Genomic DNA, 20,248 nt, shown 5'->3' with positions numbered 1-20,248 from the left:
ATGTACAGCTCAAACTACATGAAGTCAGTACTGGCCACTTCAATATGAAATGAATGCATCAAAATTTTTGGAATGTAAAAATGAAAACTGAGCTTTAGCCTGTGTAAGCCTTTGCTTTAGATTTGTTTGTATTTCCATTAAACCCTTTCAGTTTTGGCTGCTGTGTTTCATCATGAGCAGGTCAGAGCTGTCCATGTTGGCTCTCTCTGATTGACATGTGGAAGGGTAGCCAGGCAGCACTTATCCAGCATCCCAACATGCTTGTTGCAAGATCACATTTTTCAAGATGCTTTTATTGCACATAGCTGATGAGTTTGTTCATCATTCCATTTGAGCAGAATATGAACAAGGCACTAAGTCTGCACTGGCTGCTTTTTCACTACTACTCATTTCATACTGCTTTTATTACTACTCAAACTTTAAAAAAAAATTTTAACAAAATATTTTTTTGACCTTTTTATATATATAGTTTTTAGATATTTGGATGCTATATCTTGGAGAATTATACTGCTTTTGATAGACAAGATTTTATAAAAATTAAATATGATATTTAGCTAAAATGCTCACAATGTATTTCTTAGCCTTCTTAAGCAATACCAGTTTTTTTTTAACAGCTGTATGTCAATAAGACATTTTTAAATAAAGCTTAAAGACTGATTAAACTTTGTTTTCTCATTTCCTTTTATTTCTATTCTACATTAACGTATTTGTTCATTCATTTGAAAATATGCAGAGATAGGTATAGTACACAGATTAGATTGTTTGCAGATTTATGACACTGAAATAGAGGAAGAGAAACAGAACAGCAGCCATAGCACCCTGCTCCTGCTGAATGGCTGAAGCTTTGGGTGGGAGACCACAGGGAAAAAATACATTTCTTAAAACTAAACCAAAATTATTTTAATTGCCGTTCTAGGAATCCCTCCCCGTCCCATCCCTCTGGGCATATCTCTTTATCCTCACGGATCGTACTTTCCCCATTTTATTTTATAGTCGTTCCCCTCAATTAATTCTCAGTGAACATTCCGGCATCTCTGGCGGTTTATATTCAATTCCGTGCTCAACATTCCACGCGCGCTCACCCGGTTCCCCTCGCTACTCCTGCCGTTCCAGCCCAATAAAGATAGAAGACAGCGCTACTCTTGTTTATTCTGATCATTATTTGCAGAATTTCATGGGACAAATTCTCTTGACCTGCTTTAATACTGAGCTTGCCAACAGAAGCCTGGTTTTGTCCCAACGGTCAGCATTTCCACATGTTCACTGTACTGGGATTTTTACTGACTCCTAGTGGTGAAAATACGCAAAACCCTAACAACACCAACACGTCCTGCCTGCATCTCCCATTCCCAGTAACAGGGATAACTGTCCCAATCTCACTCCACACTCTATTGCCCCAATGCCGTAATACAGATGTTCTCATCTTATCCCTTTTGAAAATGTAATAATCTTTATTTAATCAAACAGTTAAGTGAGTTCTCTTTTGCAGTGACAACCTGGGGAATCAGCGTGTGGGAAATTAAAGGTGTGTAATCACTCGGATGTAGAGGATGAGTTGGTGGTCAGATGTATGTGGTACCTGGACCTCCAGGTGAGAGAGACAACTGTGGCCAATGATCATACCACCACTGTCTGTGTTAATGTGTGGCTTTTGTCATTTAACTATACCCTCCTACAAGACAGAACAGAAGGTAGGAGAGCAATGAGAGGCCACTAATTAAATAAATAAACTGCACCGATGAATAACCTTAAACTCGCCTCTCCTGGTTTTAATGTTTAAGTCTCTTATGTCTGTGTGATATGTCCTGCTGTAGGCTGCCCTGTCTTGGCTGATGCAGTACATACCTGTGTCCAGACGAGGTCAGCAGAGGTCATGTTTCACTGTCAGCCAAAACTAAGAGAAAGTGGGGTGAAAAAAAAAGACTGAAACAATGATTATAAGAAGATTCCCAGTGTGAAAACATCATAGGTGGAACCAGTCCACAGAAGAAGAGCCCATCCTCCACTGACTAGCTTGCTATCAATAGTTAAAGATGAGCTAAATGGCAATAGGGAGCTAATGGGGAATCTGTCAAAGCAAATAATCAGTGTTAGTACCTGCGGTATTAAAGTATGGTAAAATAGACTGCCGGTGTATATTAATTTAATACATGTTCAGAAGCGCGAGGTCACCCATCCAGGCCTCCAGATGATAGGGGTTTGACCCCGGAGAGGTTCAGCTCTGGAGCAAAATGCAGTGTGAATATTCCCTTTCCTCTGACATCATGCTTCAGTCACCGAGTCCTCCTGCTGTTTGTCTCGTCTGTGTGATTGGAGGAAGTGGGGAGCAGGGGAGGGTTGTCTGGGGAGAGTATTGACTAATCTGTTTGAGAACTCCATCTTGAAAGAATTGCAGATGTCAGCAACCTTCCTTTCAAACATGCTGGGACACATGTGGTACCCCCACACAGTGAGGAAGATGATGAGGGAGGCAAAGAAGAGCCCAAATGATCACAGTTTGAGTTTAGTTGCATTTTGAGGTCAACAAGTCTCATAATCAACCACAAAAAATACCAACAAGCTCCCTCTCCTAAACACTGTTTAAAGATAGTGTTGAAACACAATATCTGAAACTTACAAGTGGAACCCCAAAGTGGATGCTGTAACTGTATTTGAACTCCTAAATAAGTATAAAATAATATGAACTGAAATATATTTTACACACGGAGTATGTTGCCTTAGGTGTACTTTCTGAGAGAAATCAACATGACTCTGATAGGCCCACATGACCTAACCTGACCTTTAACTGTGACACTGAGGAGCTTGCAGAGGGACTTCAACCCCCTCCAGTATCGCAGAGTATCCGAACGTAAACACAGCTGCCGGAAGTTGTACTGGTTATCGTGTACATCTCATTCATCTGCATTTGAGTGCCAAGCTTCTCTCTCCTCTGCAGAGGAGCTGCGGGTAAGAGACGCTCGCGTGGTTTCTGTGCTTTGATCACGCGCTCGCGTGGGAAGCAAAGCTAGCCTTCATAAATGATAAATGATGCTTGCAATCCTACTCATGTTAGCTAGCAAGCAAATGGCAAGAAATCAAGCTTGTTCTAATGAAAAACGTTTCAGTTAAAAATTAATAATACATTAATTACTTTCTAGCCAGCTTTCCAGGTTAAAATTATTGTGGTTATGTTCAGTTTAATTCGTTCAAAATCAAAACACAACTTGGAAGAAAACATTGGTAGGTAGCTAACAAGCAAAGCCAGCCTTACAATCAAGGTTATTTGATGCTTACAATCCTATTCAAGTTAGCTAGCAATGCATGTATTACTTTCTAGCCAGCTTGCCAGGTTAAAATTAACTGTGGCAATTCCTTATGACAATTAATAATTTTCCACCACGTAAGTAATTCAGTTCATGTGAACCTAACGTTGATACACACTCCTCCCTTGAGCGTCTAGCAGCCTAACTATCGAGATTGTAAGTAACTGGAGATAAAACTTTTTTTGTACTCCACATAGACCATAAATCCTTGAATATAAAAACGACTCTTTGAAATCGGTTAAGAAATGTAAACGTCATAGTGCAGAAAAACCGCAGCTCCCCCGTTTACTTGTATTTGTTTACAGGCCAGTCTTGCCTGGACCAATATGGCAGCGACGTTGACGTACGATCCAAAGGCCAATGCGGCGTCTATGGTATGGGACATGCCCCCGCCAAGTCGTAACTTGGCGGGATGGCATACCTGCCATCCCAATATGTCTATGGCACAAACTGTAGCACGATGTGTTCTGAAACAAGACTGCATTTGCTTACCAAGGCCGAAAACCATAGACAGACATTTGGAGGCTCTCAGCACGAGCTCAACAGATCCTCACCGTAGTTTTAAACTATATGGTCAATATTTACGTAGGGCCTGTTTTCTTAAAAGCACTATCGTTTTAGAAAGGACTGTAGTGGTGATGAAGTATTAAAAAGTTAGTGCCTTATGTCAAATAACTGCACTGAACGTCTTCGGAAACGTGTAGTCAGCAGCCTTTTCTTCATTTTCCTTTCACTGGCCTGGCCAAACGGCTCTCAGCTTTTCTTTACCCAATGACGTCATTACTGTTCGACGGCGGTAAAGTTGAACAAGACTTCCTGGAAAGCTGTGAGTACAGCTCCGTGAAGCTAGTGTCAAAATTTAATGAATTTTTTCATTATGTATTTTGCAACGATACAAGTAATCGATGTCCACTGATCCGTAAGTATTTCAGCAAATATTTCTTTGTGGTGAAACTTCACGTTTGCCGTCGTGGTGAAGAAGGATAATGAGGATAAAATGCCTACTGCTCAAGTTAGCTTGTTGAATTTAAGTTGCCCTTGACAATAACTCAGCTGGAACGGTTATTAGCTGAAATGTTAGCCACCTTTCTTTTATTTTAAAGAAAAATGTGACGCAATGTGATGTATTTTGAATGTCTGCCAAGTGGCTATAAATATTTATTTTTCCATACGTAGGATTTTTGGGTGTAAATATAAAAGCTATTGTAGCTCATTCATTAAGCATTGTGACGAAGCACACAGATTGTTATCTGCCAAATATCTGAGACCTCTGAGTGAGTAATAGAGAAGCTGATTAATTGATTAAATCCGCTGAATTGGTAACGTCCGTCGGTACGATGCTTATGTTAATCATTGGAAAGATGCAACGGTATGATGAACAGTGCGGCGAGCGGAATAATGCGCGTGCTGTGCGTCAGTGCGCTGCAGGAGAGCTGAACGGGGGAGTGGCCACTCAGTCTGAGTGCTGCGGGACCAGCTTGGACTCCTCACGAGGAAGAGCCGCACTGAGGATGAGGGATTTGAAGATGTGGAGGACGAGAAGGACCCAACGGCCCATCATCCTGCAGCACCATCAGGTAAATCACCCACCCACCCTGCAGCCATGAGGCCTGTCCCCAGTACCCCCACCAAACAGAGCACTCCTCCCCAGTCTGCCACTGCTGCTCCACCTGGGACAGACCCTCAGGTGAGATTTCACTGTTAACACACAGCACTGGCTTTGTGTGTTAAATGTTTCACTATGAACCCATAGTGCAATATTTAACAAAATATAAGACTTCTATTAACAAATGTCTTCTTGCAGAACCTACATTTCTCCATGGAAAGAAAAACTAAAATCCTCATTTTCCTGTTAAAATGAGTGTAGAGGTGTTACAGCCTGGTTCAAAGCCGTAACAAGTCCAATTACCCAAAAACAGTCAAAAAACTTATTTAAAAGCACAAACACAGACATTTATTAGAATAAATAACAAACTAATCACAAACTAAACAAAGGAAAACACACAAAGTTCAAACAAAATTATCTTCACAAAAACTACAAACCCAAAACCACAAATCAAACCACAAACCACACACAAAAGAAACACAAAAGACAATCTCAAAGAAAGACTCTACCCAAACCACAAACACAAAAGTCCCCAAAAGAAACTGTCCCCTGCCTCATACTACTGGGCTTATATTGGGCCACAGGCAGGTGGAGGCAATCAAGCGATTAGGCAGTTAGGTAATTACCTCCACCTGCCCTACCCAGACCAGCAGAGGCAGAGGACGTAACAAGAGGTTTGTGAGTCTGCTGGGTTGTCCACCTTGTTACTTTTTTGTTTGACCATCATTGTCATAATTATTATTTTTAAACCTTTAATAAAAATGCATATTTTCGCTAAAATTCAGTCTTTGCTGTGTTATTAAATCATATTTTCATGTGTTTTATTTGCTTTATGCATTTGCATTTACATTGAAAATGTATCAGGAATACAGACCTGCCAACCTGCACGCATTTTGTGTACCAACCACGCAATTCTTGGTTAAAGTACGCATGTACGAAATGCCAACTGAAACTACGCAAAATATATATATATATATATATTATTCTAATTTAATTACGGAAAACAATAAATCAATAGAAAACAATACCTTACATTTATTCGGTATTTAAACTACATCCCTCGGACTGGACCAGATGCGACCTTGTGCTTGTGGTTCTGTAACCCCTCCGACTACCTCAGCGTCCACTGATACGCAGCGGTACTTCATTATCCACCGAGGCGTAACGCTGCATTGCTGAGGTAAATTGAGAAGTGAGAGAGTAATAATCAAGCACAAAAATGTCACCGTAATGTTAACATATAAAACGTTAAAACGTTGGGTAACTTTACGTGATGATGCATTTCAAGAGGTATATCCTAATGAGATAAATTTGTGTATATAGTTAGCCGTAGTAGTAGCTCGCATACGATTTAGCCTCGTTACGAGACGGCTACGGTGTGAATAACTGATGGAATTATTTAGCTGCTGCAACTCAAACGCCACGGAGACTCCCTGTTCTAACTTTGAATCGCGCACACTCTGTTGGAGCAAAATATCAAGAGCAATGGCCGTGCCTCCGCCCCGCAAAACTTCCGCACCATGCATTTTGCATATTGGGCATTTATGATTTTGACATTAGCCACCAAGGAGCTTCATGTAATAATTTAGTTAAACCTCTAGTTACAAAGGCCTACAGTCCTAGATAATTTTTCAATTGAATACTTTTTTCATTAGCCCTATATGATGTGTGCCTATATAAGCTGATTCAATTATTTAATTATTAAATAAAAATGGAAATCATGAACAGAAACTTATTCATGACTGACAGTGTTTTACATCGCAACATAAGTTTTTTTTTTTTTTTTTTTTTACATTACAACATAAGTTTCTGTAAATACTTGAAAATTAAAACATGTTACATTATACAAAATTATACAAAATAAATTATTTCCATTTTTATTAAATAGTTAAATGCAATTCACTTATGGTTATCAGTTTGTATAAGCACACATCATATAATGAAATATTAATCATGAAAAAAATGGTTTTAAGCAGGTGTACTCAAACTTTTGACTTGCAAGTATATCATAATATAGCCCAGTGGAGTGCAAGTGATATTTTGGAATCAGGTCAAATTATACAATTTTGCCTGATCACTTCTACAGTCAAAACTAGAATTATGAAGAAAGGCTTATGTGTGTGTGTGTGTGTCTTGCAGACTGTCATGTGCAATGCGAAGTGGTGCGAAAGCATGTGAACTAAGCATTACACTGACTATTGTGGTACTCAAAATATTCAAAATATATTGCCAAAAGGTTGGCAGGTCTGGGAATATTATCATTTTTTAAACAAAATGCATCAGGGCTTTGCTGCATAGGGTTTCAGACTGCACTTTGTCTTTTATTGGTTTTTTAAAATTCTTACACATTAAAAGATCATCACCTGAACAGGCCTCATACAAGAGCATTAAAATCTGAAAATAACAGTTATGATCAATTTACAAAAGTCCAAATGAAAATCAAAATCTTTGCTGTTTCAACTGTACATGGTGGATGTGTGATGGATGGGTGTCTCTCTAAATGATCCATTTTTTCCAATGGTCCACCCCCCATTTCTCTCTCGCCAGGTTTTTGTTTTTCCTAAAGGCCCAAGACTGCACTGGGTTTCAGACTGCACAGCCAAACACTGCACTGAAAACTCCATCCTTTTTAGAAACGAGCCACTTTCTTCTGTGTCTGTCAGCGCAGTGTGTCACAGGGGCGGGGTCTTCTGGTGGGAGGAGTCCTGACAGCCTGCAGTGACGCAGAGTTGGAATATATGGAGAAAATGTAAATGGCGTGCGCTGATTTGTCATTGTGGCTGTTTGAAGTGTTCCTACAGTGCTCTGATAAGGCAGCAGTGAGTGTGATTGGTGGGGGGGAAAGAGTGTGCTCTCTCAGAGGGGGGCCGGGTGTGTGCACAGGGCTCGGTCTCTCTGAGAGCTCAGAGGTGAAGGTGTGAGCATCCACTCTGCTCTGAGGAAGGTTTAGTTCATTTGTGCTGAAGATGAAGAGATGTCTGTTCTTTCTCTCTCTCTCCTCCCTGCTCCTGCTCTCCACAGTCAGTGAGTACCATCTTTATCCTCCTCTCCAGCATCTCCACAACCAGTCAGGGCTCAGAGACTGGGGGTCAGGGCCAAGGGGTCAGAGGGGCAGCTCTCCAGCCAGGGCAGGGCTCCAGGCCGTCTCTAAACACCAGAGTTTACTGTAGTAATGTTTCTCTGCATCATTCATGAAGCTTTCATGAAACTAATTTTATTATTAATTATTTAGGAAATGTTTCTGTATTTGATTCACTGGTATATAAAACATGATATTTGAATAATCCAGCCAAGATAAAGTTTTTTGTTTGATCATGTTTGTGTTTTAGTAAATATAAATATATGTGAATATAAAGATCTTTTTAAAATATTGTTTTAATCGTTTTCGTGTCTATGTAATTTGGCACCTGATAGTCATGAATAAGTCCAGGTATTAGTTGGCGGTCCCAGAAATACCTGATGTTTGCGTGAAATTTATATTATAAGTTAGCCTAATTCATTTTTTCACTTTTTGTAGTTGCAAGTTGCTTTTTATTAGTGTATTTTTATAAAAACTCTTTCGTCTTTGGTGTGTTTTAACAGGAGGCACAACGGAAATGTGACGTACTCTCTTCAGTGATACATTTGATGCCTTTATGGCAGCACATTAATAATATATTGCACTCATTAAAATGCTCTCATCTCATAAAACTTATTACAGCAACTTTAAAAAAAAAAAAAAGAAAAAAAAAAACATCTTAGCGCATCAGTGGTAACACCTGCTCAAACCTCAACTTCAAAAGCAGGACTGAAGCAATGTTGATCCAGAGTCAGACTTCCTGTGTAATTCTTTTAAAATAACACACTCTGAACAGATAATATTCTCCACCACTGCTTATGGCTGCAAATGGAAAATATTATTTTATTTGAAACTCACGTAAGTTTGAATATGTGGTATTTTTCACGCAATATTTAACTATCAATTTTAAAACATGCAAATTTTTCAAATTAAATAATTATTGAAAGTTCACGAGAAATATAATGAGGACATACTCCATAGGATGAACGCTAAAAGTATAAAAGTGATTGTTAAACAGGAATTTTGTAGAGCTGAACTTCTAACGTCAAATAAAAAAAAATATATATATAAGCTAACAATTCAATTTTGTTTAATCCTCATTGTGGAAACATACCATTTCACTGAAAACATTACATTATATGACATTTAATTGGAAGACACTTTTATTCAAAATAATGTACAATAAGTGCATAACAACACCGTCACTAAAGTAAAATATTAAAACAGTATGATGTACATCTACATACGCCCAGGGCTGTACTTAATATCATTAAATTGTTCAAATGCATTCTAGATAAATCTCCTTTTTCACTGATAAATGAGTTCTTATAAAGGTGCACTGAGCTTGGTAGGAAGAATGGTCTCCTGTTGCTCATCTGTGTCTTTTGAGGAGCCAGCGTTTTACGATGCACAGGAGTTTACTGAGGTTCATGTCTGAGTGACCATTCAGCCAGGAAATGCAACAGAAGGTGAAAAGTCTTAGTACTGAACTGCAATAAACACGCTTGGTGTTCCAGTCTACTTCTAATGCTCTCAGTTTCTGTGGAAAGTAGACACTGGTAAGGCTGATTACATTTTGAATAAATCTGTGTCTGTACTCCACTTGAGATATCTGCAAATGTCAAATCTCAGGTTTTTAATACCATCTCATTCACAGCATTCTCATTTCCTATTTTCAGTGCAGTAAAACAGTTCTAATGTCTGAGAAAGTGAAGGGGTTTTCTCCACCTTGTGGCCAAAGTGTGCACCTGCATCATTCTGTAGGGGCATAATGGCCCTGAGGGATAAGCAACAGCGGCGCACCGATTTTGTCGATGGGGGGGGGGGGGGGGGCAGGCAGGTAGGTAGGTGTGGGCGCAAGGAATTGCGTGTTATGCATTCAAACGGCAAAGCGCTTCTCGTCACATTAATACCGCCAATTAAATCAACCGACTGCATCGGAGAAATTAGCTGTTTCAACTGGTCGCTACACAAAACACTGCACAACAAATTTATTTCCAGTCATTTTGGTGTCACCCCCTCTGATGGTGTCAACCGGTGCAGTCCGCACCCCCTTAGTGACGCCTCTGATAAGCACTGTCACACAGTGCAGTACCATCTGCTTATTCAGTCATGTGACCGGCCTCAATGGCAGAGCTTGTGTCACTGGTGTACAGCGTACAAAGCCAAGATAATAGAGCGCAACCTAGTGGTGTGCCTGTGTTCCTGCAGACACTGCTGGGGACATATCCTTTTCAATTCTCAGCAAATACTTGGGGTTTACACCCATGGTAAACCAGGCTAAACATTATTGTGAATCTATAAACGGTGGTACTACTTAAGAACCAGGTTTATCTATAAGATATGTATGTACAGTACTGTGTGCAGTAATTTTTTCCATGTTTGGTTTATTGACTGTTCATTTCCATTTAGTTGCGTGCTGATGTGTTCCAGTCTTTTATTTTTAATTGTTTGTTTATATTGTTCGAGTGTTTCACTGTATCTTAGGCGTAAATATTGGTTTTCAGGATTTTTATGATTTTGGTTCTCAGCTTTTTTCTCATAGTTTTACATTCCTCATCAAACCATTTTTCATTACATTCTTACCATTTTTCATATTTGTGTCTCTCTTTGTATTGTTGTTCATTTTGATATGGTGATTTCTTTATTTTAGCTGCTTTTGTTGTTGCTGAATGACTGTATGTATTTGTTAAAACTCAAACTCCCTCTCTTTCTCTCTCTCTCTCTCTCTCTCTCTCTCTCTCCTCCTCCTCCTCTCCTCTCCTCTCTCAGGCAGTGAAGATGTGAGGCTGGTGAATGGAGGCAGCCCATGTGCTGGGGGAGTGGAGGTTTACCATCAGGGAGAGTGGGGGACGGTGTGCGATGATCACTGGGGTTTGTTAGATGCTGGGGTGGTGTGTAGACAGCTGGGCTGTGGAGATGCTGTAGCAGCACCAGGAGATGCTCACTTTGGACAAGGGTCTGGGAGAATATGGATGGATGGTGTGTCCTGCTGGGGATCAGAATCTACACTGAAGGAGTGTGACTCACGAGGATGGGGTGTTCATAGCTGTATTCATGGAGAGGATGCTGGAGTGATCTGCTCAGGTAGGACTCAGTGTTATTCAGCTCTTGCCAACGTTCTTATAAAAACTCAGCACTTTGGATTTAAATGAGGATTAATTGTATCAACAATTATATGAACAAATGTACAGTATGATAATATAACTAAAACATAGTATTACATTTTACAATTACAATTACTAATCCAGAATGTACAGTCTGTTGCTGCAGTCTACTTGTGATTGGCTCATCTCACACAGCAGTTTACATATGGTTGGCTCATCTCACACAGCAGTAGACATGATTGGCTCATATCACACTGCTGTATTCTGTGTATAATAGATGTGTAGTCCTGTAATAATACGGCTGTACTCAATATTGTCTCTGGAATAAGGTGCCAGTCACTGCTGATGATTCTGTCTTTATTCCCTGTTTAACTGCAGAGGTCAGGCTGGTGGGCGGGGCTGACCTGTGCTCTGGGAGAGTAGAGGTGCATCATGGGAGCTCCTGGGGCACGGTGTGTGATGCTGACTTTGACCAGCGGGACGCAGAGGTTGTGTGCAGGGAGCTGGGCTGTGGAGTTCCTAAAGAGCTGCGGGGGGCAGCTGCGTTTGGCCAGGGGGAGGGCCAGGTTTGGGCAGAGGAGATTCAGTGTTCAGGCAACGAATCTCAGATTTACTTCTGTCCCAAAGCACCCTCACAGAATCAACCCTGCTCCCATGGAAACGATGTGGGACTGGTGTGTTCTGGTAAGAGTCTTTTGTGCACTGTGTGTCTTTTAGTGATACTGGGTTAATATAGTTCCTAAATGGATTGTATGCATTTATATTTAATAAGATCTTTATTCATTGTACAGTAAAATTTCCCATGTCCGTGTGGAATTTGCAGGATCTTCCAGTGTCTGTGTGAGTTCAATCTGTGTGGAGTTTGTGTGATTTCCAAGTGTCTTTGTGAGTTAATATGTGTGAAGATTGTATGATCTCCCAGTATCAACTGTCAGGTTTTTAATACCATTTCTTACTTCCTATTTTCAGTGCAGGAGAGCTGTTCTTACATCTGAGAAAGTTTTTTTTTTTTTTTTCAGTAAATAAAAACAAACAAAACAAAAGGGCAGAGGAGGTAACAAAGTCATAAAATAAACTGACCTAATCAAACCAGAACAAAACAGAAAAAGAGGAGAGAAAACCAATAATCAAACAAAGAAGAGAAAGAGAGAAAAATAATAATAAAATAAATAAATATATATATATATATATATATATATATACACACACATATATATTAGGGGTGTGCAGAGACGTCATTATCTGTATCTGTATCTGTTCAACCAACAAAATTATCTGTATCTGTATCTGTATTCGGATAGAAGACAGGAGGTGGGCGTGGTTTCTACAGGAAGTCAAGTTAAATCCGCCGCCCCCCCCTTTAACTGGGGGGGACATTGAACAATCAGAAACTGAAAAAGTATACAAATGGAAAGATTCCGTTTTGCATTGGAAATAGAAACTATTTACAGTAGAGTTCGCGTTTCTTGATGTGTTAACAGTTCGCTAGGGAAACGTGAATGACCACTTTCAACAGTAATTTCATAACAGTAATACATGAACGTTTTTTGCCTGTTTTATTTTTTTCCCCTACTGAACTAAGTTTGGATAGACTGCAAACCATCTGATGTCCTCACATTTTCCCTTGGTGGCAACTGTTAGCCATGAAAATCTGGACTGGATTTCGGGTTCATTTGATAGCTAAGATCTATGGCTGATACATACAGCATGTTACATTTTAAACGGATGAATATTGACTGAAATACATGGTAAGACGTTTCGTAAAATATTTCGACTGGATTTTTTTAAATGGAGGAAAGTAACACAAACAGCTGAAACTACAGGTTCTAAGCTTGATTTTGATGTTTAGGTTGCCGGGGTTTGAAAGAAATCCAGCTTCCACACCAGGCTTTTGTCTCGCCAGCTCCCGCACCTGACGTCTCCTCCTCCTCGATGCGAGAGCTTCCCTGAGTGATAGCCGGGAATGGCCAGCTCTCAGCCTGCTTCCATGCTGTGCGCTGCCTCGGTGCGGGCGACTACAGAATATAGTGATCACTTTTCAATAATGTGTAGTAAACGAAACGACTAGTTAGAGAAATCAAAGTCCTATGTTGCAAACAGAATGGTCATTTTTATCTTGCGGCCATCCACAATGATATGAATCGATTTGAAGGAACAACGCTGACGCACAGAACTTATTAACGTTCATTAAAAGTTTTGCAGCACAGTGGCTCAGAGTTTGTTGGTGTGTGTGCCGGAGTTCCAGATACAGCTAGCAGCCATGCGTAACGCCCCCCACCCACCCCCCTATGAGAACTATGAGAACTCGACATGGAGCTGACTTGTTTTTTCCGAATCCGAATAATAATGAGCAACTTCGGGTAGAATAAATGTCTGTTTCCATCGCGTTATTCATGCTTTCCCGAATACAGAATTCGGATTCGGATACAACCCTAATATATATATATATATATAGTGGTCATCAGTGCTATTAGCACGTGCACCCGCCAGACTGCCCCCCCCCCCCTCCCCCCCCACGCACACACACCCGACAACCTCTCCCCACTCCCCCACCCCCCACCCCCCACCCCACACCACTGGAGCCGATTGCGAACCCGCCTCAAACTCCACCACCTCCAGCTGCTAGGGGTTCATTGCCTGGGGTTTTCTCAAGTTGCTCTGGGGGGACCCTGGAGACTGGGAGCCTAGAGTCACTGGAGCCTGCATGATTCCTGGCTTCCCAAGGGTCGGACGGGCCTTCACAGGAGCCTGGGTGTAGCAGGCTCCCCCAAATGTCAGGTGGGGAGTCACGGGAGCGTGGTTATGGCAGGGTCCCCCAAAGGTCAGGTGGGGAGGGAAACCATCAGGTCCTGGTGATCTATTGTTGGACATGAGTTTGAGTGCGTTGTGGAATTCTGTTATTGTAAACGGTTTCTCAAGTGTATTTGCTTGGTCTTCAGTAAGTTGTGGTAAATCAATATTGGTTAGGAATGTGTCAATGTCTTCTTGGCTTGGTTTAAGTTGGTGTAAAAATCTTGGAAAGTCTTATTTATTTCCTTAGGTGTCTGCACGATCTTCCCTGCTGAGTTCACAATCATTGAGATAGTTGTTTTTTCTTTGTTTCACTTGATTTGATTGGCCAGGTATTTTCCAGATTTATTACTGTGTTTGAAATGTTCGTGTCTGAGTCTTTGTAGGAGGAATTGAGTTCTTCTATTTGTGTGTTCATTAAACTGTAAATTGTATTTCCGTAGGCCATTCTGGGTTTGTGCTGTGGGGTTATTTGCGTTGATGTTCTCTAGTTCTTTAATCTTTTGTTCTAAGTACGTTTCCTTTTCGTTGTCTTTTTTTTTCTTGTGAGTGGAATATGATATGATTTTTCCTCTTAATACCGCTTTCCCTGTTTCCCAAAGTAGTGATGGTGATATTTCCGGTGAATAATTTATTTCAAGGAAGAAAGCCCACTCTCTTTTAATATAATTATCAAAGTCGGGGTCATCAAGTAAGGATGTATTAAGTCGCCATCTGTTGGATGGCTTGAGAGAATGATTGGTATTCCAGGTGAGTGAGACGGGTGCATGATCGCTAATGGCAATGGGGTGTATTAGTATATCTGATATTTTGGAAATAATTGAGTTACTGGTTAAAAAGAAGTCAATGCGAGAGTAGGAGTGATGGATCGGTGAAAAGAATGACTATTCTCTATCAGTGGGGTGTTTTAATCGCCAGCCATCGCCAGGACCAAAATCACTCATGAGCTGTTTAATTGTTTCTATGGATTGGCAGTTACGTGTACTGTTTGATTTGTTAGATCTGTCTAAAGATGGGTTCAGAACTGTGTTGAAATCTCCCCAGATTATTATTGGGGAGTCAGACAGATTGGAGAGAGATGTAAAAAAGGTATTTAAAAAAAAAGGATGAGTCATCTTTATTTGGGCCGTAGATACATGCAATAGTAGTTGGGCTGTTGTGTATTGTGATATTTATTATGATAAATCGTCCTTCAGGATCTGAGATGGTGATGTTGTGAATAAATGAAATGTTTTTGTGTATTAAAATGGCTACCCCTCTTTGCCTGGAGTTGAAATGGGCGGAGAAGATTTGATTAAATTGTGGTGTTCTTAATTTATGATAGTCAGATTCAGATGTGTAAGTTTCTTGTAAAAGGCATATATCTGCTTGTAATTTGTTTATGTGGTTGAGTACCTTAAGTCTTTTTGCCCGTGAACCAATTCCACGGATGTTCCAAGTTACAAATTTAAGTGAATTCACAGTGGCAGGATGTGGGAATCTTGTTTGAATGGTTTTTGTGTTTTGTGCATGTTTATGTGTGTGTATGGGCATATGCACATGTGTCTGGGTATGTTTGTGGGTGGATGGGTGGGCAAGTGTTCTTCCATTAGTGTGGAGCGTGTGTGTGTGTGTGTGTGTGTGTGTGTGTGTGCGTGCGCGCGTGCGTGCGTGCGTGAGTGCATGCATACGTGTACATGCGCGTGAGAGAAAGGGTAGATATGGGCCCTCCCAGAGATGTAGTACATATAGTTTTGGATGATTTTATGGAGAAAAGAAGAGAGAGAAAGAAAACAGAGAGTAAACAAAAAAGAAAAAATGGAAACATAAAATACAAGGACATAAACTAAAAATTGCACATGAAAAAAGGGAAGAAAAAACAGTTCAAGTGCGAAGGTGCCTGGTGAAACCAAGGTGCATTTTTATAAATACAGATCTGCGTTGTTGAGTGAACAGAGAGGAATTGGGGGGTCAAGGGGTGGAAAGAGAGAGTGATTATGCTGGGGGCAGCGGATTAGAATAGCCAGGGGGTTGTTTTTTTGTGGCAGAATAGTTTGCCATCAATGTATAACTTGTCGACTGAAATTTTCGGTGTCGCTCATGGTGCAGAGTCGGTTGAAATATTAATCAATGTAGTCCTCAAGGTCTTCCAGATCGAACGGTTGAATTATTCCAAATATTAGGGTAATAAAAAAGGGTATATTTCGTGGGAGAAATTAGTTGTTGTTTGCAATCTAGACGCTGGCGGCTGCCATCATGAATCTCGCACCGGTCTCGTCAGATCTCGTGGTCACAGACGCATCCCTCGGCAAAGGCTAAGGCTCCAAAGGAAAGTTAACTGAGAAAGTTAAACATACAGTATATACACTCCTGGGCAAAAAATGGGCCAAGCCCAAAATTGCAAAATATTAAGCTTTTAATGGTCTTAAAGTCGGACTGAAATTGCTTCGCTTATATTTTGTATTACCCTTGGTGGTAAAAATAGGCAGTGTCAGCTGTATTATCAAATAATTTACAATTTATTATTTTTTGTTTTGAATTATAAAAATTGGTGTTTTAAAAATCACTGCGCCACCTACTGTGCTTTTTTTCCCACATTTTTAAAATTGCCGCTTCCTGTCGTCAGGAAGCAGTCTCATTTGCATGCAGCCTATCACAGTGTGTATTTGCTTATGATTGACATTGAGGGCTCGGCTGCATTCGCCACTGTCAAGTCTGGCAAACATGGCACTTTGCAAGCGGCACTGTTGTGTTGAAGGATGCACAAATACTGACTCACTACACGCAATCCCGAAGGACACAAATGTATAAAACAAGTGTGTAGAATTTTTATCAGGTTCATTAGTGTCAAACAACACAAGAGTCTGCAGTCTGCATTTTAAACCAGACGACTTTTTGAATTGGGCGCAAAAACAGAGTGGATTTTGCAAAGAACTGCACCTGAACCCTGGAGGAGTCCCCACAATTCGATTAAGCACAGTAGCCTACGGAGCAGTACGGAACAAAGTTTCTTATATTAGACCTATTATATTTGTATATAATATCTCATAAAAAACACGTTTTCAGCGTACAAAAATGCCAAGTTACTCACACATACAAGACATACACCGTCTATAACTCATTCATGCAGACTGCCAAAATCCAGGCCTGCCATTAGAAGTATTGATATCAAAATGACGCCAAGTTACGGTACTACAAACAATATAGGCTATCTTGCCTCACCGAAATGAAATAAGATGTATTCCACAGCAATGCTACCCTATATTTCCTCAATTCTTTCAAGTCATATATAATTCTATAGTCATAAAGTCATTTACAAATGAGCTGAGAGCCTTTTCACTCCCCTGAATCAATATGGTTCCACTGTGATATATGTTTAGAGTTAATTTTGGATTCTGAGGGTCTTTTTCCTCATCTTCAAAAATCAAAATTTGCCTTCCCTTGCAAATGCCACTCAACAAAATGAATTTAAAATACTGCTTAAAAGCATGATGCCAGATATCTGTGTGCTGTGTATAGAACAGCAGGTCTGAGATGACATTCCTGTCTTCATACAGAATATGATCTGCAGCCAGTTTCTCAGCGTCTCAGTACTTTGTCTTTGTACTTCTTTCTGGCCTGTTTAGTTGTCAGTGTCTCCGGATATACAATTTCAAAGGGATGGGGGAGGGGCTCTGTTGCTGCAGCAGCCATTCTGTGGAACTGTTACAATGTAACAATTTGTTTTTTCTCTCTCTCTCTCTCTCTCTCTCAGGCAGTGAGGATGTGAGGCTGGTGAATGGAGGCAGCCCCTGTGCTGGGAGAGTGGAGGTTTACCATCAGGGAGAGTGGGGGACGGTGTGTGATGATGGCTGGCATATGACACATGCTGGGGTGGTGTGTAGACAGCTGGGCTGTGGAGATGCTGTAGCAGCACCAGGAGATGCTCACTTTGGAGAAGGGTCTGGGAGAATATGGATGAGTGATGTGTCCTGCTGGGGATCAGAATCCACACTGAAGGAGTGTGACTCACCAGGATGGGGTGAACATGACTGTGGTCATGGAGATGATGCTGGAGTGATCTGCTCAGGTAGGAGCAAGGATATATTTGTTTTCATAAAGTATATTTATATATGTGTGTTTGTGTGTGTGTACATATATATCTCATGAAAAACACATTTTCAACATACAAAAATGCCAAGTTACTCACACATACAAAGCACTGTCTAAAAGTCATTCATTCAAGCTGCCAAAATCTAGGCCTGTGATTAAAAGTATTGATATCAAAATGATGCCAAGTTACTGTACTACAAACAATATAGGCTTGCCTCACAGACATTAAACAAGCTGTGTGACTTGAAACAATTTAGGAGACATTGGGTAGCATTGCTTTGGAATACAGCTTCTTTAATTTCTGTGAGGCAAGATATATATTGTTTGTAGTACAGTAACATGGCGTCATTTTGATATCAATACTTTTAATGGCAGGCCTAGATTTTTGGCAGTTTGAATAAATGACATATAGACAATGCTTTGTATGTGTGAGTAACCTGGCATTTTTGTAGGTTAAAAACGTGTTTTTCATGAGATATCATTTCTTTTTGCACTGTTTGTAATGACTAAGTGATAATAATAATTCATATATAAAGGTAGGCTATGAGTGACATGCATATGTTGCACTTGCAGAATGACGACGCAAGTCTTCTGGTGCCACATATTTTAACAAAAAAAAGTAGTTCACTTTTTTTCACTGCACTTTTTTTCCACTGCAAACAAAACATAAAAGCTTTTAGCTGACCACATACACAGGCACTCGCTTTCAGCTTGCTTAGCTGGCTAGTATTCCAGTAAAGCTTGCTACTAAGCATGTTACGATACTGTTCTGTATCGCCCTGTTTCTCTCTAACAGAAATGATTAATGTCATTAAAAGTAATTAAGCCCCGTTTTTACCATGCACAGATAAGCATTATAACATTATAACTAAATTGTTTCAAGTCACAATTCTGAGGTAGTGGCTCAGATGATGGGCGGGGCCGAAAGGTATATTTTGTTCAGACATTAGGAAAAATTATTTCATGCAGAGTAGTCACTGTGTGGAACAACCTGCCAGGTCATGTAGTATAAGCAGAATCTCTGGGAATTTTCAAGATCAGGTTTCATACAGTGTTAGATACTATCTAGTCTGTAGGTAATCAGAGCACTAGGTAAAATTTAGTCAGGAAAATGGCAAGCATTGTTGGGCTGAATTGCCAGTTCTCATCATTATGTTATGTTATTTCATTTTTAAATATTATGTTATAAAGTAAATGTGTGCATTGTGCCCCCCTCCCCTCTCTCTCTCTCCCTGTCTCTCTCTCTCTCTTTTCATTGGCATGAAATACATATAGTACATATTGCCAAAGCAAACAGGAAACATAAATAAACAAGTTGTGTAGCAATAGAAGTAAAAATATGAACAATATTTAATACTTCTAAAATTCTAATTGGAGTTCAAATATAATGAAATTAAATAGTGAAATTGTAAACTAAAATAAATAAATGAATAGAACATTTTTATTTCTCATGATGGGGGGCAGGGGGAAAGTTCAATTAAAAAAAATCTTTGTTGGTGATTTGTGACTAAGGTTTATTTTTTTTCCCTGTTTGATGTTGCTTTTGGTTTTATATTGAGTATATGGATGTTTATTTTGGTTAATTTATTATTATTATTTATTTTGTGTAATGAATTGACAACAATGTTGTAATCTATCTATCTCTCTCTATCTCTCTCTCTCAGGCAGTGAGTATGTGAGGCTGGTGAATGGAAGCAGCCCCTGTGCTGGGAGAGTGGAGGTTTACCGTCAGGGAGAGTGGGGGACAGTGTGTGATAATGACTGGTATATGCCAGATGCTGGGGTGGTGTGTAGACAGCTGAGCTGTGGAGATGCTGTAGAAGCACCAGGAGATGCTCACTTTGGAGAAGGGTCTGGGACAATATGGATGAGTGATGTGTCCTGCAGGGGATCAGAATCCACACTGAAGGAGTGCGACTCACGAGGATGGGGTAAACATAACTGTGGTCATGGAGATGATGCTGGAGTGATCTGCTCAGGTAGGAGCAAGACTCAGGTAGTGTTACAGCTCTTGCCAATGTTCTTACAAAAACTCAGCAATTTGGATTTAAATGAGGATATATTAACCTTCATGAATAAATATATGATTATTACATTTGAAAACATGTTATAAAATAAATGTGTGCATTGTTCTTTTCACTGAACTAATCCAGAATTTACATGTGATTAGCTCATCTCATACTGCAGTTTACATGCGATTGGCTCATCTCACCCTGCAGTTTACATGTGATTGGCTCATCTCACCCTGCAGTTTACATGTGATTGGCTCATCTCACACTGCACTTTACATGTGACTGGCTCATATCACACAGCT

General features: G+C 40.1%; 1 protein-coding gene across 1 annotated transcript in view; it reads left to right on the top strand.

The window, feature by feature from the left end:
* Positions 1-20,248, top strand: part of LOC118220427 — a 426,649-nt gene that overhangs the window by 80,400 nt on the left and 326,001 nt on the right. Inside the window, exons 9-11 of the mRNA XM_035404286.1 lie at positions 11,454-11,757; positions 17,597-17,911; positions 19,599-19,913. Coding sequence (XP_035260177.1) covers positions 11,454-11,757; positions 17,597-17,911; positions 19,599-19,913 — 934 coding nt within the window. The remainder of the gene's footprint in view (positions 1-11,453; positions 11,758-17,596; positions 17,912-19,598; positions 19,914-20,248) is intronic.

This window comes from Anguilla anguilla, chromosome 2 (assembly GCF_013347855.1).
Source record: "Anguilla anguilla isolate fAngAng1 chromosome 2, fAngAng1.pri, whole genome shotgun sequence".
Classification (NCBI taxonomy): domain Eukaryota; kingdom Metazoa; phylum Chordata; class Actinopteri; order Anguilliformes; family Anguillidae; genus Anguilla; species Anguilla anguilla.
This window is presented reverse-complemented; position numbering and strand designations above follow the sequence as displayed.